This window comes from Ranitomeya imitator, chromosome 8 (assembly GCF_032444005.1).
Source record: "Ranitomeya imitator isolate aRanImi1 chromosome 8, aRanImi1.pri, whole genome shotgun sequence".
NCBI lineage: Eukaryota > Metazoa > Chordata > Amphibia > Anura > Dendrobatidae > Ranitomeya > Ranitomeya imitator.
Window position 1 is genome coordinate 2,282,580 of NC_091289.1, and position 24,585 is coordinate 2,307,164.

At 49.4% G+C, this 24,585-nt stretch overlaps 1 protein-coding gene across 7 annotated transcripts in view; it reads right to left on the reverse strand.

Annotated features, from left to right (window-relative positions):
• Positions 1–24,585, reverse strand: part of LOC138647181 (RNA-binding protein 6-like) — a 61,022-nt gene that overhangs the window by 16,657 nt on the left and 19,780 nt on the right. For all 7 annotated transcript variants that reach the window (XM_069736005.1, XM_069736002.1, XM_069736004.1 and 4 more), the window contains exons 7-10: positions 16,522–16,596; positions 16,384–16,444; positions 15,889–16,068; positions 6,896–7,059 (exon numbers count right to left, since the gene is read on the reverse strand). In XM_069736005.1, the coding sequence (XP_069592106.1) occupies positions 6,896–7,059; positions 15,889–16,068; positions 16,384–16,444; positions 16,522–16,596 (480 nt within the window). The remainder of the gene's footprint in view (positions 1–6,895; positions 7,060–15,888; positions 16,069–16,383; positions 16,445–16,521; positions 16,597–24,585) is intronic.

Consider the following 24,585-nt stretch of genomic DNA (forward strand, 5'->3'; position numbering starts at 1 on the left):
CATAAAACTGTCCTGGACTTCATTGGGGTGCAAGGGATATAACAAGTCTACACGCCCAATAAATCCCAGGTTTCTGTCATGTAAAATAATCCTACTACGAAGAAACATTTCAGGACTTCTCCCCCATTAATGTCGCCCAAATCCTGCGCAAATCCACTGAGAACAAACTGAAGGCATTTTGACGGAACATAAAAATAACTACAATAATGTGGTTCATAAGTGTGCACACCCTCATATCGGGGCTGGGGTTGTGCTCAGAACCAGCCAATCACATCTCCTCGTGTTAAACAGTAGTCAGCGCTTGGCCGCCATCATTTACAGCGACTGATGAACCCCAGAGAAAGTGTCGCTGCTCGCAGAGGATTTTGTAAACAGCTGACAACACAGCAGAGGATATCAGCGTGGAAAGTTGTCAGGAGAAAAATGAAAGCATTTTCCAAACATCAGATCTACTACGTACACTGAAGATGTCATAAAAAAGGGGCTGAAATCCTGCAGAACAGGGACATCACCGAGAACTGGACGTCCCTCAGAAATTTATCAAAAGACCAGAACAAAATTGGTCCGGAGAAAGCAAGAGGCTGACAGCAACATTAGAGGATCTGCAGTAAAGCTGGTGGTGACAATCCCATGTATTCATCTGTCCGACCAGCGGGGTCAGAAGGGGCAAGATGGAGCCTTTCCTCACAAAGAAGAACATCGAGGCCAGAGATGTTCTGCCAAAACCTCCATCACATCAGCCAGAAGTAGGAAACATGTTCTGTCTGAGGAGACCGAGGGGGAAGTTTGTTGCCAGAATTCCAAAAGTTATATTTCACTAAAAGCTAAAGATGAGGAGGAATTTCACCTGTCAGCTACACGACTCTAAATTACCTCCAAATCACCAAAATATCGGCTTCACCAGAAGAAGATGGACATTCGGGAGCGGCGAGTCCAGACATGGACACAAGGGATAATCTGTGGTGACCTGAAGAGGGCGCTGTACACAGGAGATCTCCCCGCAATCTGTGGGGACCTGAAGAGGACGCTGTACACAGGAGATGTCCCCGCAATCTGTGGTGAGCTGAAGAGGGCGTTGTACACAGGAGATGCCCCCGCAATCTGTGGTGACCTGAAGAGGGCGCTGTACACAGGAGATGTCCCCGCAACCTGTGGTGACCTGAAGAGGCGCTGTACACAGGAGATGTCCCGTAATCTGTGGGGACCTGAAGAGGACGCTGTACACAGGAGATATCCCCGCAATCTGTGGTGACCTGAAGAGGACGCTGTACACAGGAGATGTCCCCGCAATCTGTGGTGACCTGAAGAGGATGCTGTACACAGATGTCCCCGCAATCTGTGGTGTCCTGAAGAGGGCGCTGTACACAGGAGATGTCCCCGCAATCTGTGGTGATCTGAAGAGGCCACTGTACACAGGAGATGTCCCCGCAATCTGTGGTGTCCTGAAGAGGGCGCTGTACACAGGAGATGTCCCCGCAATCTGTGGTGACCTGAAGAGGGCGCTGTACACAGGAGATGTCCCCGCAATCTGTGGTGACCTGAAGAGGATGCTGTACACAGATGTCCCCGCAATCTGTGGTGACCTGAAGAGGGCGCTGTACACAGGAGATGTCCCCGCAATCTGTGGTGACCTGAAGAGGACGCTGTACACAGGAGATGTCCCTGCAATCTGTGGTGACCTGAAGAGGGGGCTGTACACAGGAGATGTCCCCTCTATATGTGGTGACCTGAAGAGGACGCTGTACACAGGAGATGTCTCCGCAATCTGTGGTGACCTGAAGAAGGCGCTGTACACAGATGTCCCGCAATCTGTTGTGACCTGAAGAGGACGCTGTACACAGGAGATGTCCCCGCAATCTGTGGTGACCTGAAGAGGACGCTGTACACAGGAGATGTCCCCGCAATCTGTGGTGACCTGAAGAGGACGCTGTACACAGGAGATGTCCCCGCAATCTGTGGTGACCTGAAGAGGACGCTGTACACAGGAGATGTCCCCGCAATCTGTGGTGACCTGAAGAGGACGCTGTACACAGGAGATGTCCCCGCAATCTGTGGTGACCAGAAGACGGCGCTGTACACAGGAGATGTCCCCGCAATCTGTGGTGACCTGAAGAGGACGTTGTACACAGGAGATGTCCCGCAATCTGTGGTGACCTGAAGAGGGCGCTGTACACAGGAGATGTCCCCGCAATCTGTGGTGACCTGAAGAGGGCGCTGTACACAGGAGATGTCCCCGCAATCTGTGGTGACCTGAAGAGGATGCTGTACACAGATGTCCCCGCAATCTGTGGTGACCTGAAGAGGGCGCTGTACACAGGAGATGTCCCCGCAATCTGTGGTGACCTGAAGAGGACGCTGTACACAGGAGATGTCCCTGCAATCTGTGGTGACCTGAAGAGGGCGCTGTACACAGGAGATGTCCCCGCAATCTGTGGTGACCTGAAGAGGGGGCTGTACACAGGAGATGTCCCCTCTATATGTGGTGACCTGAAGAGGACGCTGTACACAGGAGATGTCTCCGCAATCTGTGGTGACCTGAAGAGGGCGCTGTACACAGATGTCCCGCAATCTGTTGTGACCTGAAGAGGACGCTGTACACAGGAGATGTCCCCGCAATCTGTGGTGACCTGAAGAGGACGCTGTACACAGGAGATGTCCCCGCAATCTGTGGTGACCTGAAGAGGACGCTGTACACAGGAGATGTCCCCGCAATCTGTGGTGACCTGAAGAGGACGCTGTACACAGGAGATGTCCCCGCAATCTGTGGTGACCTGAAGAGGACGCTGTACACAGGAGATGTCCCCGCAATCTGTGGTGACCAGAAGACGGCGCTGTACACAGGAGATGTCCCCGCAATCTGTGGTGACCTGAAGAGGACGTTGTACACAGGAGATGTCCCGCAATCTGTGGTGACCTGAAGAGGGCGCTGTACACAGGAGATGTCCCCGCAATCTGTGGTGACCTGAAGAGGGCGCTGTACACAGGAGAGGCCCCGCAATCTGTGGTGACCTGAAGAGGACGCCGTACACAGGAGATGTCCCCGCAATCTGTGGTGACCTGAAGAGGGCGCTGTACACAGGAGATGTCCCCGCAATCTGTGGTGACCTGAAGAGGACGCTGTACACAGGAGATGTCCCCGCAATCTGTGGTGACCTGAAGAGGACGCTGTACACAGGAGATGCCCCGCAATCTGTGGTGACCTGAAGAGGGCGCTGTACACAGGAGATGTCCCCGCAATCTGTGGTGACCTGAAGAGGACGCCGTACACAGGAGATGTCCCCGCAATCTGTGGTGACCTGAAGAGGGCGCTGTACACAGGAGATGTCCCCGCAATCTGTGGTGACCTGTAGAGGGCGCTGTACACAGGAGATGTCCCCGCAATCTGTGGTGACCTGAAGAGGGCGCTCTACACAGGAGATGTCCCGCAATCTGTGGTGACCTGAAGAGGCCGCTATACACAGGAGATGTCCCCGCAATCTGTGGTGACCTGAAGAGGACGCCGTACACAGGAGATGTCCCCGCAATCTGTGGTGACCTGAAGAGGACGTTGTACACAGGAGATGTCCCGCAATCTGTGGTGACCTGAAGAGGACGCTGTACACAGGAGATGTCCCCGCTATCTGTGGTGACCTGAAGAGGGCGCTGTACACAGGAGGTGCCCCGCAATCTGTGATGACCTAAGAGGGCGCTGTACACAGGAGATGTCCCCGCAATCTGTGGTGACCTGAAGAGGGCGCTATACACAGGAGATGTCCCCGCAATCTGTGGTGACCTGAAGAGGGCGCTCTACACAGGAGATGTCCCCGCAAATCTGACATGTGGAGCTGCTGCCACGAGGAGTCGGCAAAGATCATCAATCCCAGATGTGCCGAGCAATCGACCCCCAACCCAAAAACACAGAATGCCTGAAATTCACAGGAGACTGCAGCAAACTATTAGTGTAAGGGCGTGTAGATTTATACATCTGCATTATTTTACTTTTTTTTTTTTTTCCCCCACTTCAAAAGATTTCAGTTTCTCGGTGGATTATGTACAAATTCTAGGCAACAGAGGAGCGGAAATAGTTCTGAAATTATTCTGCTTGGTAGAATTGACTTCCACCATACAGTTGTGGCCAAAAGTATTGGCACCCCTGCAATTCTGTCAGATAATACTCAGTTTCTTCCTGAAAATGATTGCAATCACAAATTCTTTGTTATTATTATCTTCATTTAATTTGTCTTAAATGAAAAAAACACAAAAGAGAATGAAGCAAAAAGCAAAACATTGATCATTTCACACAAAACTCCAAAAATGGGCCAAACAAAAGTATTGGCACCCTCAGCCTAATACTTGGTTGCACAACCTTTAGCCAAAATAACTGCGACCAACCGCTTCCGGTAACCATCAATGAGTTTCTTACAATGCTCTGCTGGAATTTTAGACCATTCTTCTTTGGCAAACTGCTCCAGGTCCCTGATATTTGAAGGCGCCTTCTCCAAACTGCCATTTTTAGATCTCTCCACAGGTTTCTATGGGATTCAGGTCTGGACTCATTGCTGGCCACCTTAGAAGTCTCCAGTGCTTTCTCTCAAACCATTTTCTAGTGCTTTTTGAAGTGTGTTTTTGGGTCATTGTCCTGCTGGAAGATCCATGACCTCTGAGGGAGACCCAGCTTTCTCACACTGGGCCCTACATTATGCTGAACCATTTGTTGGTAGTCTTCAGACTTCATAATGCCATGCACACGGTCAAGCAGTCCAGAGGCAGAGGCAGCAAAGCAACCCCAAAACATCAGGGAACCTCCGCCATGTTTGACTGTAGGGACCGTGTTCTGTTCTTTGAATGCCTCTTTTTTTCTCCTGTAAACTCTATGTTGATGCCTTTGCCCAAAAAGCTCTACTTTTGTCTCATCTGACCAGTGAACATTCTTCCAAAACGTTTTAGGCTTTTTCAGGTAAATTTTGGCAAACTCCAGCCTGGCTTTTTTATCTCTCGGGGTAAGAAGTGGGGTCTTCCTGGGTCTCCTACCATACAGTCCCTTTTCATTCAGACGCCGACGGATAGTACGGGTTGACACTGTTGTACCCTCGGACTGCAGGGCAGCTTGAACTTGTTTGGATGTTAGTCGAGGTTCTTTATCCAACATCAGCACAATCTTGCGTTGAAATCTCTTGTCAATTTTTCTTTTCCGTCCACATCTAGGGAGGTTAGCCACAGTGCCATGGGCTTTACACTTCTTGATGACACTGCGCACGGTAGACACAGGAACATTCAGGTCTTTGGAGATGGACTTGTAGCCTTGAGATTGCTCATGCTTCCTCACAATTTGGTTTCTCAAGTCCTCAGACCGTTCTTTGGTCTTCTTTCTTTTCTCCATGCTCAATGTGGTCACACAAGGACACAGGACAGAGGTTGAGTCAACTTTAATCCATGTCAACCGGCTGGAAGTGTGATTTAGTTATTGCCAACACCTGTTAGGGGCCACAGGTAAGTTACAGGTGCTGTTAATTACACTAATTACAGAAGCATCACATGATTTTCTAACAGTGCCAATACTTTTGTCCACCCCCTTTTTTATGTTTGGTGTGGAATTATATCCAATTTGGCTTTAGGACGATTCTTTTTGTGTTTTTTCATTTAAGACAAATTAAATTATTATTATTTTATTTATATACTAAAAAACGAACAATGACAGACTGGTACAGAGGGAAGAGGACCCTGCCCTTGCGGGCTTACATTCTACAGGATTATGCGAGGGTTGCAGTAGCACCAATGGTGTTGAGGTGGCCGTGTGATCATTACAGGCTGTAAGCTTCTTTGAAGAGATGGTTTTCAGGTTTCTTTTGAAGGATCCAAATGTGGTAGATAACCGGACTTGTTGGGGCACAGAATTCCAGAGGATGGGGGATATTCAGGAGAAGTCCTGAAGGCGGTTGGGTGAGGAGCGAATAAGCGTGGAGGAAAGGAGGAGGTCTTGGGAGGACCGGAGATTACGTGAGTGAAGATATTGAGAGATTAGTGTGGAAATAAACGGAGGAGAAAGGTTACGGATGGCTTTGTAGGTCAGTGTTAGTCATTTAAACTGGATACGCTGGGAAATTGGGAGCCAGTGAAGAGATTTGCAAAGAGGGGAAGCAGGAGTGTAGCGAGGAGAGTGATTAATTAGTCGGTCAGCAGAGTTAAGGATGGACTGGAGGGGTGCGAGAGTGTTAGAGGTAAGCCACAGAGGAGGATGTTGAAGTAATGGAGGCGGGAGATGATGAGGGCGTGCACGAGCATTTTGGTAGAGTGTGGGTTGAGGAAAGGACGGATTCTGGAAATATTTTTGAGTTGGAGGCGACAGGAGGTGGCGAGAGCTTGGAAGTGCGGTTTGAAGGACAGGGCAGAGTCAAGGGTTACTCCGAGGGAGCAGATTTTGGGGACAGGGGAAAGTGTGATTTCATTTATTTTGATAGATAGATCAGGTAGGGAAGATATTCGTGATGGAGGAAGATGATGAGTTCAGATTTGTCCACATGGAGCTTGAGGAAGCGAGAGGAGAAGAAGGAGGAAGATACATGAACAAAGAACAAACAACAAAGAATTTGTGTTTGCAATCATTTTCAGGAAGAAACTGAGTATTATCTGACAGAATTGCAGGGGTGTCAATACTTTTGGCCACAACTGTATGTCACGGAGGGGTGCAGTAAATATCCGTGTGACCCTGACACAGAGGAATGAGGTTTAAAAGGCAATCTTTGGGGCATACTGGAGCACAAGGCCCCGCTTCCACCCAGGGTAAGACTGTGGCCAGCACGTGTCCCCACCCGATAACATCCAGGACACTATGGGAAGATCAGGGGTGTAACCCAGATTCACATGGAGAACGGCCATAACCCCAGAGTCGCCCATCTGTCGCGGCCCGGATCTCTACCTTGTGGCTCCTGAGCTCAATGAAGGCCATCTTCTCCTGATTGTTCCGGCGTTTTTTCTTCACAATTTCGACCTTACCCACCAACAGGTATGGCACGAACGGCTGCAGTGCTTTCACCACGTTCCTTGGTGTCGTACATAGCGGGATTCCATTGATGACGATGACTGTGGATTGAGAAGATGACAAGTCTTAAACTAGAACAGCGGTCCCTCTGACAGTAGTTGGGAGAATCAACATCATTAAGTGATAGTCCTCCCTGAACTCCTGTATGTTGCCAACAGTCCGCCTCAATAGTCCCACACAAGGCCTTTGCCACTGTCACGGATCCCTTCTCCGTGGTTTCACTTATTCGTCACGTGCCTGCTCTCACACGTGACTTGGGGTTGTGCCTGGAAGGGTTAATCTATCTCCCCTGGAAGGGTTAATCTATCTCCCCACTCTCAGTCCAGCATTCAACCTCTGTCCTATGCTGTAATGGAAGCATAAATCACACACTGACCCAGGCCACACACCCCTCATAGGAGCTGCCACCACTCATCGAATACACGGGCGATGAGTTCCGGAACTAACAATAATACTAATAAAAATATGTATATCATTCATAAGGCTCACACACCTTTAGGCTATGGATTCTTTACAACATTCAAGGTTCAACTTGTTAAAGTTTTATACTTTAATAGAAAAAAGTTCAATGCTTACAATAAGAAAAAGGTATAAAAATATGATAATAAAAACACATACAACTTATGCAAAACAGTGTCAAAATAAACAGGCGAAAACTTAAAGAAATTATCTAACTGGTAGTTGCTTTCTGCTCCCTGAGGGAAGGAAGAAGGTAGATTGGATCACATCAGCTTCTCAGGCTGCCCTCATCATGTGAACACAATTCTCTGTCTGCAGCCTAAATTTATAACTTTGGTCTGAGGTCAGGTTTCTAGACCGGCCTCCCAGGTTAATATCATAACTGCTGCGCCCCCAATGAATATATTATTTTCTCTTGTGGAAAGGTTCTCAGGGATAGATTCCCACAGGCCGCAAATAGCGTCTCCCCTCCAAGACCTAGAAGGTTCCAAATGTTGCTTTTCTTCTCGGCCCTAGCTAGACCTCCTGGTGGGATATGGAGACAATTTCTACTAGTCCCAAGGAAGTACCTATTAACACCTAGGTGTGACTTGCCTTCAGGACAGATGTTACATTATCACTAGTCACACATAAAACCCTAGACATATGTCCCTACACACACATACATATATATACATTATATATATATATATATATATATATATATATATATATATATATATATATATATATATATATATATATATATATATATATATATATATATATATATAAGCAAAAAAAGAAAAGCACACAAAAATAAAGAAAACGTGGACTTTATTGCCTGAACGGCAATAAAGTCCACGTCTTCTTTATTTTTGTGTGCTGCTTTTCTTTTTTTGCTTATATTGTTGGAAGTCATTGGACTACTGGCTGGGAAAGCTCTGCACGGCACAAGGTATTTTGTAGATGCTGTTCCAATTTTGTTTGTATATGTGTAGATATATATATATATATATATATATATATATATATATATATATATATATATTCTACTATATAATTGTCTAAGGGGTACGGTTATTCGTTCGCTGATTGGTCGCGGCAGCTGCCTGTCATGGCTGCCGCGACCAATCAGCGACGCGCACAGTCCGGAAGAAAATGGCCGCTCCTTACTCCCCGCACTCACTGCCTGGCGCCCGCATAATCCCCTCCAGTCTGCCCTTACACAGGGTTAATGGCAGCGGTAACGGACCGCGTTATGCCGCGGTGTAATGCAGTCCGTTACCGCTGCTATTAACCCTGTGTGACCATGTTTTTTACTATTGACGCAGCCTTTGCAGCGCCAATAGTAAAAACATCGAATGTTAGAAATAATAATTAAAAAAATGATTATATACTCACCTACGCCGCCTTTCCCGCTCCTCGCGATGCAACTGGCACGTTCCGGTCGCACGGATGGTGTGGCAGAAGGACCTGCCATGACATCACGGTTATGTGACCGCGACGTCATCACAAGTCCAGTGCGCCTGCGCGAAAAGGACCTGCAGTGACGTCACTGTCATGTGACCGCGATGTCACAGCAGGTCCTGCACGACAAGGACCTTGCCGCTTGCAATGGAGCGGTCCCAGGAGCGTGGCGAAGAGCGGCAAAGGCGGCGGATGGTAAGTATAGCAGGACTTCCAACGGGCCTTCGGAAGGTGAGTATATGTTTATTTATTTTTTTACGTCTCTATACTACGTGGCAATGTGCTGGGCAATATACTACGTGCCTGGGCAATATACTACGTGGCTCTGCTATATACTACGTCGCTGGGCAATATACTCCGTGCCTGGGCAATATACTACGTGGCTCTGCTATATACTACGTCGCTGGGCAATATACTCCGTGCCTGGGCAATATACTACGTGGCTCTGCTATATACTACGTCGCTGGGCAATATACTACGTGCCTGGGCAATATACTACGTGGCTCTGCTATATACTACGTCGCTGGGCAATATACTACGTGGACATGCATATTCTAGAATACCCGATGCGTTAGAATTGGGCCACCATCTAGTGTGTATATGTGTATACAGTACAGACCAAAAGTTTGGACACACCTTCTCATTTAAAGATTTTTCTGTATTTTCATGACTATGAGAATTGTACATTCACACTGAATGCATCAAAACTATGAATTAACACATGTGGAATTATATACCGTATATACTCGAGTATAAGCCGAGATTTTCAGCCCACTTTTTTGAGCTGAAAGTCCCCCTCTCGGCTTAAACTCGAGTCATGCGCAGGGGGCGGCAGGTGAGGGGGGCGGTGGCTGTCTAATTATACTCACCTACTCCTGGCGCGGTCCCTGCTTCCCTGGCGCTGCAGTTTCTTCCTGTACTGAGCGGTCACATGGTACCGCTCATTACAGTAATGAATATGCGGCTCCACCTCCCATAGGGGTGGAGCCGCATATTCATTACTGTAATGAGCGGTAACGGTGACTGTTCACTACAGGAAGAAAATGCGGTGCCGGGGAACAGACCTGCAGCGCCGGCGCCAGGAACAGGTGATTATGACGGGGCCAGTGCGCAATACTCACCTGCTCCTCGTTCCACCGTCGGCGCCGCTGTGTCTTCTGCAGTGACGCTCAGGTCAGAGGGCGCGGTGACGTGATTAGTGCACATCCCCCTCTTCCTGAACATCGGTGCAGAGGATGGGAAGACACAGCGGCGGAACAGGAAAGGTGAGTATAGCAAGTGCCGGAGAGATGAGTATGTAATTTTTTTTTTTTTTTTTAATCGCAGCAACAGCATATGGGGCAAATATCTGTGTGGGGCATTTGCATGTGGCCATGTGCAGCATTATATGGAGGCAAATATCTGTATGGAGCATGTTATGTGGCCATGTGCAGCATGATATGGGGGCAAATATCTGTATGGAGCATCTTATGTGGCCATGTGCAGCATGATATGGGGGCAAATATCTGTATGGAGCATCTTATGTGGCCATGTGCAGCATGATATGGGGGCAAATATCTGTATGGAGCATCTTATGGGGCCATGTGCAGCATGATATGGGGGCAAATATCTGTATGGAGCATCTCATGTGGCCATGTGCAGCATTATATGGGGCAAATGTCTGTATGGGGCATCTGCATGTGGCCATGTGCAGCATTATATGGGGGCAAATATCTGTATGGAGCATCTTATGTGGCCATGTGCAGCATTATATGGAGGCAAATATCTGTATGGAGCATCTGCATGTGGCCATGTGCAGCATTATATGGGGGCAAATATCTGTATGGGGCATCTTATGTGGCCATAATCAGCATTTGTGCAGCATTATATGGAGGCAAATATCTGTATGAAGCATCTTATGTGGCCATGTGCAGCATTATATGGGGCAAATATCTGTATGGAGCATCTTATGTGGCCATGTGCAGCATTATATGGGGCAAATATCTGTATGGGGCATCTTATGTGGCCATAATCAGCATTTGTGCAGCATTATATGGAGGCAAATATCTGTATGGAGCATCTTATGTGGCCATGTGCAGCATTATATGGGGGCAAATATCTGTATGGGGCATCTTATGTGGCCATGTGCAGCATTATGTGGGGCAAATATCTGTATGGAGCATCTTATGTGGCCATGTGCAGCATTATATGGGGGCAAATATCTGTATGGGGCATCTTATGTGGCCATGTGCAGCATTATGTGGGGCAAATATCTGTATGGGGCATCTGCATGTGGCCATGTGCAGCATTATATGGGGGCAAATATCTGTATGGAGCATCTTATGGGGCCATGTGCAGCATGACATGGGGGCAAATATCTGTATGGGGCATCTTATGTGGCCATGTGCAGCATTATATGGGGGCAAATATCTGTATGGGGCATCTTATGTGGCCATGTGCAGCATTATGTGGGGCAAATATCTGTATGGGGCATCTGCATGTGGCCATGTGCAGCATTATATGGGGGCAAATATCTGTATGGAGCATCTTATGTGGCCATGTGCAGCATTATATGGGGGCAAATATCTGTATGGGGCATCTGCATGTGGCCATGTGCAGCATTATATGGGGGCAAATATCTGTATGGGGCATCTTATGTGGCCATGTGCAGCATTATATGGGGGCAAATATCTGTATGGGGCATCTTATGTGGCCATGTGCAGCATTATGTGGGGCAAATATCTGTATGGGGCATCTGCATGTGGCCATGTGCAGCATGATATGGGGGCAAATATCTGTATGGAGCATCTTATGGGGCCATAATCCACATTTATGCAGGATTATACGGGGCATATTTTAATATGGAGCATCTTATGGGGCCCATCATAAACTGTATGGAGCATTATATGGGGCTCCTGATTCAATATGAATATTCCAAAACACTTAACCTACTGATGTCTCAATTAACTACTTTTATTGGTATCTATTTTGACATTTACCAGTAGCTGCTGCATTTCCCACCCTAGGCTTATACTCGAGTGAATAAGTTTTCCCAGTTTTTTGTGGCAAAATTAGGGGGGGGGGGGTCAGCTTATACTCGAGTATATACGGTACTTAACAAAAAAGTGTGAAACAACTGAAATTATGTCTTATATTCTAGGTTCTCCAAAGTATCCACCTTTTGCTTTGATGACTGCTATGCACACTCTTGGCATTCTCTTGATGAGCTTCAAACAAAGATACCAAATGTACATTTTTGGTGAAGAATGAACAAGTGGAACACAATTGTGAAGTTGAACGAAATTTATTGGTTATTTTAAATTTTTGTGGAAATTCAAAAACTGAGGGTGGTATATAATAAACACTGTCAGGAAAAATGATGAGGTACGGAAGCCCTGGCCTGATTCACCTCTGACTCACATTAGTCCTCGGGTGATGACAATTAGTCCCCTGGGGGCCGAGGTAGCCATTAAGCAAAGGGATAGCTCAGGCTGAACAAACAGACAACATGGAGACGTACTGTGCTGTAATCATCGATTGAACTCGGAGTGCAAATTGGATCAGTTTACCTTCAGTTCCCTTATCTAAATCATTTACAAAAATGTTGAGCACTGGAGCCAGGACAGAGCCTTGTGGTCCCCAGTTGTAACACTAGGACCAGGACAGAGCCTTGTGGTCCCCAGTTGTAACACTAGGACCAGGACAGAGCCTTGTGGTCCCTACTTGTAACACTAGGGCCAGGACAGAGCCTTGTGGTCCCCAGTTGTAACACTGGGGCCAGGACAGAGCCTTGTGGTCCCCAGTTGTAACACTAGGGCCAGGACAGAGCCTTGTGGTCCCCAGTTGTAACACTAGGACCAGGACAGAGCCTTGTGGTCCCTACTTGTAACACTAGGGCCAGGACAGAGCCTTGTGGTCCCCAGTTGTAACACTGGGGCCAGGACAGAGCCTTGTGGTCCCCAGTTGTAACACTGGGGCCAGGACAGAGCCTTGTGGTCCCTACTTGTAACACTGGGGCCAGGACAGAGCCTTGTGGTACCCCACTTGTAACACTGGGGCCAGGACAGAGCCTTGTGGTCCCCAGTTGTAACACTGGGGCCAGGACAGAGCCTTGTGGTCCCTACTTGTAACACTGGGGCCAGGACAGAGCCTTGTGGTACCCCACTTGTAACACTGGGGCCAGGACAGAGCCTTGTGGTACCCCACTTGTAACACTGGGGCCAGGACAGAGCCTTGTGGTACCCCACTTGTAACACTAGGGCCAGGACAGAGCCTTGTGGTCCCTACTTGTAACACTAGGGCCAGGACAGAGCCTTGTGGTCCCCAGTTGTAACACTAGGGCCAGGACAGCCTTGTGGTCCCCAGTTGTAACACTAGGGCCAGGACAGAGCCTTGTGGTCCCTACTTGTAACACTAGGGCCAGGACAGAGCCTTGTGGTCCCCAGTTGTAACACTAGGGCCAGGACAGAGCCTTGTGGTCCCCAGTTGTAACACTAGGGCCAGGACAGAGCCTTGTGGTCCCTACTTGTAACACTGGGGCCAGGACAGAGCCTTGTGGTCCCCACTTGTAACACTGGGGCCAGGACAGAGCCTTGTGGTCCCCAGTTGTAACACTGGAGCCAGGACAGAGCCTTGTGGTCCCCAGTTGTAACACTAGGGCCAGGACAGAGCCTTGTGGTCCCTACTTGTAACACTAGGGCCAGGACAGAGCCTTGTGGTCCCCAGTTGTAACACTAGGGCCAGGACAGAGCCTTGTGGTCCCCAGTTGTAACACTAGGGCCAGGACAGAGCCTTGTGGTCCCTACTTGTAACACTGGGGCCAGGACAGAGCCTTGTGGTCCCCACTTGTAACACTGGGGCCAGGACAGAGCCTTGTGGTCCCCACTTGTAACACTGGGGCCAGGACAGAGCCTTGTGGTCCCCAGTTGTAACACTGGAGCCAGGACAGAGCCTTGTGGTCCCCAGTTGTAACACTAGGGCCAGGACAGAGCCTTGTGGTCCCCAGTTGTAACACTAGGGCCAGGACAGAGCCTTGTGGTCCCTACTTGTAACACTGGGGCCAGGACAGAGCCTTGTGGTACCCCACTTGTAACACTGGGGCCAGGACAGAGCCTTGTGGTCCCCAGTTGTAACACTAGGGCCAGGACAGAGCCTTGTGGTCCCCACTTGTAACACTGGGGCCAGGACAGAGCCTTGTGGTCCCCACTTGTAACACTAGGGCCAGGACAGAGCCTTGTGGTCCCCAGTTGTAACACTGGGGCCAGAACAGAGCCTTGTGGTCACCACTTGTAACACTGGGGCCAGGACAAAGCCTTGTGGTCCCCACTTGTAACACTGGGGCCAGGACAGAGCCTTGTGGTCCCCACTTGTAACACTGGAGCCAGGACAGAGCCTTGTGGTCACCACTTGTAGCACTGGAGCCAGGGCAGAGCCTTGTGGTACCCGACTTGAAACACTTTTCCAATTGGATGTGCAACCATTTATTATCACTAAAGATCACTGAGCCAGTTATGAATCCACCTAACCGTAGCCTTGTCAATCCCATACTTGGGTCATTTTTTCAATAAGGGTGGTATGAGAGACTTTATCAAATACTTTGCTGAAGTCGAGATATACTATATCTACCGCATTTCCCTGATCCATCCAGTCAGTGATTCCATCATAGAAGGAAATTAGAGGAGTCTGATATGACTTGTTTGCTACAAACCCATGCTGGCTCTGGTTAATTACTGTATTCTTATCCAAGTACTTACATACATGTTGTGTAATAATTTGTTCACAGACAGAAGACTCACTGGTCTGTAAATTCCTGGCTCCGTCTTCTTTCCTTTTTTTGCAGATAGGGACATTTGCCCTTCTACAATCTTCTGTTCTCCAGGATATTTCAGAGATTCTGGCTAGTGGTTCTGCAATTTCCTCTGCTAACTCTTTTCAGTCCCCTAGAATGTAATTCATCTGGGCCAGATGTAAATTCATGTAAACTAGCTCAGTGTTCCCTCACCATCTCTCTGTTTATGGATAGTGTGGATTCTTTTATTCCTTCGATGACACCGTGAAGATCAGGTGATGATACATTTGCTTTCTTAGAGAACAGAGAGGCAAAATAGGAATTTTAAAGTTTGGTTTCTCAATATAATTTCTGACCACCTCATCCTTTTGATCCTGTATAAGTCCTATAGCAGCTTTGACTTTTCTTTTACTTTTTACATACCTCCAAATCCTTTTTTATTGCTTTTCTAACTCTTGCCCTGCATTCCCTGCAGACATTATATTCTTTTGTAGATATGCCCCCTCTTTTCATTTAATATACATTTCTTTTTTCCTTTTTAACAAGTGATTAAGATCTGTGTTCATCCATACTGGTCTCTTTAAATGCTTCCAATTTGTCCTTTTTGGGATAGTTACCGATTGTGCAGTGAGAGTTTCATTTAGTAAAGTCTCCCATCCTTCTTGGACATTTCTGTCCTTTACAACATCCGGCCATTGGACCTTTCCTACCCTCTTGCCAAGTCCATTAAAATCTGACCTTTCTGAAGTCCGACCTTAAAGACCGAGTCCCTGTTGGTCTTCCTCCTCTTATAATCCAAAATTCAAGAATAGCATGATCACTGCCTCCTAAATTCACAGCCACCTTTACTTTTTCAACCATTTCCTCCCCGTTCTATCCCCTGCCCATTTCTCTCGGTGCTCGCCATCCCCTGCCCGTTTCTCTCGGTGCTTGCCATCCCCTGCCCGTTTCTCTCGGTGCTCGCCATCCCCTGCCCGTTTCTCTCGGTGCTCGCCATCCCCTGCCCGTTTCTCTCGGTGCTCGCCATCCCCTGCCCGTTTCTCTCGGTGCTCGCCATCCCCTGCCCGTTTCTCTCGGTGCTCCCCATCCCCTGCCCGTTTCTCTCGGTGCTCGCCATCCCCTGCCCGTTTCTCTCGGTAATTGTCATCCCTTGCCTATTTCTCTCGGAGCTCCCCATCTCCCACCCGTTACTCACTTTTGCCTGACTTGGTGAGGTTTTGCTCCTTCTCTTTCTTAGGCGAGGAGCCTTTATGATCATCAGGACTGTGGCCAGAGACGCTCAGGTTGGCCGCACGCTTCATGGCACGCCGAGAAGTAGCAGAAGGTGACACTGTAGCGTCTTTCTGGGCATCTCGGAGAGGCAGGTGGTCGGACCCTACATGAAAGAAGGATTTAGATTAAATTTAGATACTCTGATGGCTCTGGTGGCCCTCACTTCTGGATCGGGAGGCCGGGGTGATGGGGCGTGTCACAGGCCTGCCAGGTATCATACACCATAGAATACGAGGTGCTGTTTAACCCCTTATACTCCGGTCACTTCTGGTTCTCTCAGGCTGCAGGACCTCGGCTATCCGTCTCGCTGTGGTGCATTGTGGGAGTGACTGCAGAATATGGGAGCGCAGCTCTGGATGTTACTACTATGTGTAGGAGAGAAGCAGAGGAGGATGAGGAGCATAGTCCGGTGACCTACCTGCCCGGAGTGCGCTGCACTGCCAGCACCTTTCCTTAGATACGATGTTCACTGCCTTGCACTGCGGGAGAGACAACAGAGAAGATGAGAGGAGGAGCGGGGCCACATGTCCTGCCGGTCCGGGGCCACACAGCTCACCTGCTGACAGTTCCACCGGTCTGAATTGGACTTATACTTCAGACTGACTTTCTTTCCTTTAAAATGTAGGACGCCCTAAAAACCGAAAGAAACATATAAAACAGCAAACAACGAGGCGGGAAGCGAAAACAGAAGAGGCGCCGCCGCCAACGTATTTATAAAAAGGAGGGTGATTCCAGGCACCAAGTCACTTTATTCTGTGTGTTATTTAGACCCAAGTCCTCAGAAATAGCCTCGTCGGATCTCTTCTGGGTGGTGCGTGCATAAAGAACGTGTATTATATCGGAGAAAGTAACAAGAAAGGCTGCACTCGCCGGATCCTTCTGTCCAGATGTGGTTCTGATCCATATCATTGGCTACACTGGTATTAGCGGAGGTGCCGGGGTCAGGGGAGCCGCCAACGTATTCCTTGTGCAGAAACTGACAGACAGCGTCAGAAAAACTAAGTGACCCCCAGCATATACGGCGTGCACAGCCCCTGGCAGGGACGCGTCCACGCAGAGCGTCTGCCGTCCATCACTGTGTAATGAGCAGTTCTGGATCCTTCACTTCTCGCCATTGTGAGATCTCTGCCGACCCTCGGTCCTCAGTCTCACAATGTGTCAGTGTGGCCAAGATGCCGCACATTGCCCTGTCCCCTGACCGGGCATACAGGCAGTAGGTCTCGCCTACACTGGTACATTGTAACAATTCCCCAGTTGTGGAGGATCAGATTCTTGGTGCACAATTCACTGACAACAATCTCCAAAATGGAGAGGAACTGTACTGGAGAAGGAAAGGAAGAAGAACCGTGCAGTACACAGTGACCAATGTCCAAGGGTTGGATTGGCCCTTTAAGAAAACTAGTCTGAGTTATTGTGTCTGCTCTGAAGCATTACAATGAAACCCTGCAAAGTGCTCTGGATGAAGCTGCTCCTCCTATACATAAAACAACTCGGCACAGACGGCAACAACCGTGGCACACGCTGCAAACACGTTTCCTGCAGCGGTGCTCCAGGTGCGCAGAACGTCTGTGGAGAAAATCTAATCTACCCGAAGATTTCATCCATTATAAGTTCATGCTAAAGACATACAATTCTGCCCTTCACCTCTCCAAACAAACCTACTTCAACACCCTCATCACCTCCCTGTCCAATAACCCTAAACGTCTCTTTGACACGTTCCAGTCCCTACTCAACCCAAGAGTGCAGGCCCCAACCACGGATCTCTGTGCTGACGATCTGGCCAATTACTTCAAAGAAAAAATTGACCACATTCGACAGGAAATCATCTCCCAACCTCTTCATACCATGCACTGTCCTCCCTCCCCCACTGCATCTAGTTCACTCTCTGACTTTGAAGCAGTTACAGAAGAAGAAGTAAGCAGGCTCCTTGCATCTTCTCGCCCGACCACTTGCACCAGTGACCCCATTCCGTCACATCTCCTCCAGTCCCTTTCCCCGGCTGTCACCTCTCACCTAACAAAAATATTCAACCTCTCTCTTTCTTCTGGTATCATTCCCTCCTCATTTAAGCATGCCATCATACATCCATTACTTAAAAAACCATCCCTCGATCAAAACTGTGCCGCAAATTATAGACCTGTCTCTAATCTTCCCTTCATCTCTAAACTCCTCGAACGCCTGGTCCACTCCCGTCTTACCCGCTATCTCTCAGATAACTCTCTTCTTGACCCTCTTCAATCTGGCTTCCGCTCTTTACACTCTACTGAAACTGCCCTCACTAAAGTCTCTAATGACCTACTTACAGCTAAATCTAATGGTCTCTACTCCATGCTGATTCTCCTGGATCTATCCGCAGCATTCGACACTGTGGATCATCAGCTCCTCCTCACTATGCTCCGCTCCATCGGCCTCAAGGACACCGTTCTCTCCTGGTTCTCCTCCTATCTCTCTGACCGATCCTTCACTGTATGTTTTGCTGGTTCCTCCTCCTCTCACCTTCCCCTTACTGTTGGGGTTCCTCAAGGATCAGTCCTAGGCCCCCTCCTCTTCTCGTTGTATACTGCCCCTATTGGACAAACAATCAGTAGATTTGGTTTCCAGTACCATCTCTATGCTGACGACACCCAATTATACACCTCTTCTCCTGTTGTCACGCCGACCTTTTTAGAAAACACCAGGGATTGTCTTACCGCTGTCTCTAACATCATGTCCTCCCTCTATCTGAAACTAAACCTGTCAAAAACTGAACTCCTCGTGTTCTCTCCCTCTACTAACCTACCTTTGCCTGACATTGCCATCTCCGTGTGCGGTTCCACCATTACTCCAAAGCAACATGCCCGCTGCCTTGGGGTCATCCTTGATTCTGACCTTTCATTCACCCCCTACATCCGATCATTGGCTCGCTCTTCTTATCTGCATCTCAAAAACATTTCTAGAATTCGCCCTTTTCTTACTTTCGACTCTGCAAAAACTCTTACTGTTTCACTTATTCATCCCGTCTGGACTATTTTGTAACTCTCTACTAATCGGCCTCCCTCTTGCAAAACTCTCCCCGCTCCAATCTGTCCTGAATGCTGCAGCCAGGATCATATTCCTCACCAACCGTTACACCGATGCCTCTACCTTGTGCCAGTCATTACACTGGCTACCCATCCACTCCAGAATCCAGTACAAAACTACTACCCTTATCCACAAAGCACTCCATGGCTCAGCACCACCATACATCTCCTCCCTGGTATCAGTCTACCACCCTACCCGTGCCCTCCGCTCCGTTAATGACCTCAGGTTAGCATCCTCAATAATCAGAACCTCCCACTCCCGTCTCCAAGACTTTACACGTGCTGCGCCGATTCTTTGGAATTCACTACCTAGGTTAATACGATTAATCCCCAATCCCCACAGTTTTAAGCGTACCCTAAAAACTCATTTGTTCAGACTGGCCTACCGCCTCAATGCATTAACCTAACGATCCCTGTGTGGCCTATTTATAAAAAAAAAAAAAAAAAAAAAGGTTCCTCGCATCATGTTCTCATGCACTTTATGCAGTATTAGCCCTCTGTGTCTGTACTGCTACATACTTAGGCAGGTAACTGGTTCATGCAGCTTTACATGAACACCTGAGCCTTACACTATGGCCGATCCGAATAACTAAAGCAATTGTTACCATCCACCTCTCGTGTCTCCCCTTTTCCTCATAGTTTGTAAGCTTGCGAGCAGGGCCCTCATTCCTCCTGGTATCTGTATTGAACTATATTTCTGTTATGCTGTAATGTCTATTGTCTGTACAATTCCCGTCTATAATTTGTAAAGCGCTGCGGAATATGTTGGCGCTATATAAATAAAAATTATTATTATAATTATTATATTATTGTACACTGACCCGAGTCGCTGGAAATCACCTTCTCCGGGTGATGGGAAATCTCTGCAAATCTGACGCTGCTCGGCACCGCTGCTCTCTGGAAGGAGGATAGAAAATCTACCTCCGCATCTACAGAACGCAGAGGACATGTCCCAGCGGCCGCTGCCCTCCCAGGACGGGGGGCCGCCGACTCACCCCGGAGACCCTCATGTGATCAGACCCCGCCATCTCTTCTCACAGGACGGACTTCAGCTCTTCAGCAGCCGCCATCCTCACATCCACCGTCAGATGTGACAAAGAGACGCACAGTACAACCATGAGATTACAAGAGCCGCCATTTCCATCAAACCACTATCCAGGGACCCCCCGCGCACCCACGGAGACTCCATGCTGAGACAGAGACCCCGGAGCCACCAGGCCCGCCCAGCCGAGGACGGAGAACCTGGAGCCACCAGGCCGCACAGATGGGGATGGAGACCCCGGAGCCACCAGGCCCGCCCAGCCAAGGACTGAGAACCTGGAGCCACCAGGCCGCCGCAGCCGAGGACGGAAAACCTGGAGCCACCAGGCCGCCCCAGCCGATGACGGAAAACCTGGAGCCACCAGGCCGCACAGGTGGGGATGGAGACCCCGGAGCCACCAGGCCCGCCCAGCCGAGGACGGAGAACCTGGAGCCACCAGGCCGCCCCAGCCAAGGACGGAAAACCTGGAGCCACCAGGCCGCCCCAGCCGAGGACGGAGAACCTGGAGCCACCAGGCCGCCCCAGCCGAGGACGGAGAACCCGGAGCCACCAGGCCGCCCCAGCCGAGGACGGAGAACCCAGAGCCACCAGGCCACCCCAGCCGAGGACGGAGAACCCGGAGCCACCAGGCCGCCCCAGCCGAGGACGGAGACCCCGGAGCCACCAGGCCCGCCCAGCCGAGGACGGAAAACCTGGAGCCACCAGGCCCCACCAGCCGTGGACGGGGAACCTGGAGCCACCAGGCCCCACCAGCCAAGGACGGAGACCCCAGAGCCACCAGCCGAGGATGGAGACCCCAGAGCCACCAGGCCCCCCAGCTGAGGACAGACTCCAGAGCCACCAGGCCCCCCAGCTGGGGACAGAGAGCCCGGTGCCACCAGGCCGCCCAGCCGGGGACAGAGACCCCGCAGCCACGAGGCCGCACAGCCAGGGACGGAGACCACAGCGCCACCAGGCCCCCCAAGCCAGAAACAGAGAGACCGGTGCCACCAGGCCGCACAGCTGGGGACGGAGACCACAGCGCCACCAGGCCCCCTAGCCGAGGACGGAGACCCGGGAGCCACCAGGCCGCCCAGCGCCACCAGGCCGCCCAGCCGGGGATGGAGACCCCGCAGACACACAGCCAGGGACGGAAACCACAGCACCACCAGGCCCCCCCAGCCAAGGACGGAGACCCCGGAGCCACCAGGCCCCCCCCCCCGCTGGGGACAGAGAGCCTGGTGCCACCAGGCCGCCCAGCCAGGGACAGAGACCCAGGAGCCACGAGGCCGCTCACCACATCATGGATGAACCGTGGGGATCATCGCCTAAAGGGTTCTTGCCAGTGCATTTCGCAGTGCGGTCGCACCAGGTTTACAGCTGCTCAGTCAGTAATTTGTGAAATAGTCACGCTTGGATTACAGCGCAGAGAAGGCACGGGAACAGGGCGCACCGAAAGAGATACCGAGAGATGTGAGCATTGGGGCCCTAGCACCAGTGTGCCGCACTCCAGAGCAGCAGATCTAAGACGCAAGATCCTCCTGGATGTCACATCACGGTGCCAACGCTCCAAACCCCTTAAAATTGCTCGGCGTCCATGTCCCTCGACATCAGTGGAACCATCCGACGGACCCACCAGAAATCACTCCTTCCCCAAACCATCTCTACTGGCAGAAATCAAATCCCAGGAGACGATCCCCGACTAAATCCCCGCCACAGCTAAACAAACCTACTTCTCATCTCTCATATCCTCCCTGTCTCACAACCCTAAACAGTTATTCAACACCTTCAACGCTCTCCTCCGTCCCCCAGCACCTCCTCTCCCCATTTATCTCCGCTGAAGACTTTGCCTCATTTTTCAAGCAGAAGATTAACAACATCAGAGACAGTTTTAGTCGACAACCCCCAGAGCCCTTCCTCCCGACTTCCCAGCCCTCCACCTCCAAAACCAACTTCTCCACCATTACAGAAGATCAACTCTCCACTCTACTCTCAAGATCACATCTCACCACCTGTGCACTTGACCCGATCCCATCCCACTTCCATCCCAAACCTCTCCACAGTCTTCATCCCAACTCTAACCCATCTCTTCAACCTATCACTAACAACTGGTGTTTTCCCCTCAAGCTTTAAACATGCCTCCATCACACCTATCCTCAAAAAGTCCTCTCTTGACCCATCCTCTGTATCTAACTATCGCCCTATATCACTTCTCCCCTATGCCTCAAAACTACTGGAACAACATGTCCATCTTGAACTGTCCTCCAATCTATCTTCCTGTTCCCTCTTCGGCCGCTTACAATCTGGCTTCCGGTCACACCACTTCACTGAAACTGCCCTAACTAAGGTCACCAATGACCTATTAACCGCCAAGAGCAAGCGACACTACTCTGTCCTCCTCCTCCTGAACCTGTCCTCTGCCTTTGACACAGTGGACCATTCCCTATTACTACAGACCCTCTCACCCCTTGGCATCACAGACTTGGCCCTATCCTGGATCTCGTCATACCTGACCGGACATTCAGCGTCCCCCACTCACACACCCCCTCCTCACCTCGCCCCCTATCTGTCGGAGTCCCACAAGGTTCAGTCCTTGGGGCCCCCGCTCTTCTCCATTTACACCTTTGGCCTGGGACAGCTCATAGAATCTCATGGCTTTCAGTAATTGTATCATACAATTATTAGGTTCTGTAGAAGGACGTAGATCTGGGGATTTATTATGATGGAATATAGGCTGAACTGGATGGACAAATGTTTTTTTTCGGCCTTACTATGTTACTATGTTAGTATCACCTCTATGCTGACGACACACAGATCTACATCACTGGACCATATATCACCTCCCTACTAACCAGAATCCCTCAATGTCTGTCCACTATTTCATCCTTCTTCTCCGCTAGATTTCTAAAACGTAACATGGACAAAACAGAATTCATCATCTTTCCCTTATCTCACGTGACCCTCCAACGAACCTATCCATTACAGTAAATGGCTGCCCACTCTCCCCAGTCCCACAAGCGCGCTGCCTCGGGGTAATCCTTGACACTGATCTCTCCTTCAAACCTTTCCACTTCCTGCTGCCTTCAACTCAAAAATATTTCACGGATCCGTACATTCCTCAACCAAGAATCTGCATAAACCCTAGTCCATTCCCTCATCATCTCTCGCCTTGACTACTGCAACCTCCTGCTCTGTGGCCTCCCCTCTAACACTCTCGCACCCCTCCAATCTATTCTAAACTCTGCTGCCCGATTAATCCACCTGTCCCCCCGCTATTCCCCGGCCTCTCCCCTCTGTCAATCCCTTCACTGGCTCCCCATTACCAAACGACTCCAGTTCAAAAACCCTAACCATGACATACAAAGTCATCCACAACCTGTGTCCTCCATACATCTGTGACCTCGTCTCCCGGTACTAATCTACACGCAACCTCCGATCCTCACAAGATCTCCTTCTCTACTCCCCTCTTCCCACAATCGTATACAAGATTTCTCTCGCGTATCACCCCTACTCTGGAACCCTCTACCACAACATATCAGACTCTCACCTACCATCGAAACCTTCAAAAAGAACCTGAAGACTCACCTCTTCCGACAAGCCTACAACCTGCAGTAACCACCGATCGACCAAACCGCTGCACGACCAGCTCTACCCTCACCTACTGTATCCTCACCCATCCCTTGTAGATTGTGAGCCCTCGCGGGCAGGGTCCTCTCTCCTCCTGTATCCTCACCCATCCCTTGTAGACTGTGAGCCTTCGCGGGCAGGGTCCTCTCCTCCTGTACCAGTTGTGACTTGTATTGTTTAAGATTATTGTACATTGTGGTGAAATATGAATATATATACATATATCTATATGTGTGTAGGGACATATGTCTAGGTTTATATGTGTGACTGGTGATAATGTAACATCTGTCCTGGAGGCAAGTTGCACCTAGGTGTTAATAGGTATTTCCTTGGGAATAGTAGAAATTCTGTCTCCAGATCTCACCAGGGGGTATGGCTAGGGATGAAAACAAAAGCAACATTTGGCACCTCTGAAGTCTTGGAGGGGAGATGCTAAATTGCGGCCTGAGGTGATGTATTCCTGGGAACCACCTCACAAGTGTCTCCAGAGGAAAATAATATATATTCATTAGTAGCGCGGCCGTGCCAAATCAAACAGACCGCAATTATATTAACCTGGGAGGCCGGTCTAGAAACCTGACCTCAGACCAAAGTTATAAATTTAGGCTGCAGACAGAGAATTGTGTTCACATGTGAGGGCAGCCTGAGAAGCTGATGTGTTCCAACTCCATTCACCCCCCCGCCCCCTCAGGGAGCAGAAAGCAAACTACCCGTTAGATGATTTCTGTAAGTTTTCTCCTATTTATTTTAACATTGTTTGCATAACTTGTATGTCTTTTTATTATATTTTTATACCTTTTTCTTATTGTAAGCATTGAACTTTTTGCTATTAAAGTATAAAACTTTAACAAGTTGAAGCTAGAATGTTCTAAAGAATCCATAGCCAAAAGGTGTGTGAACCTTATGAGTGATA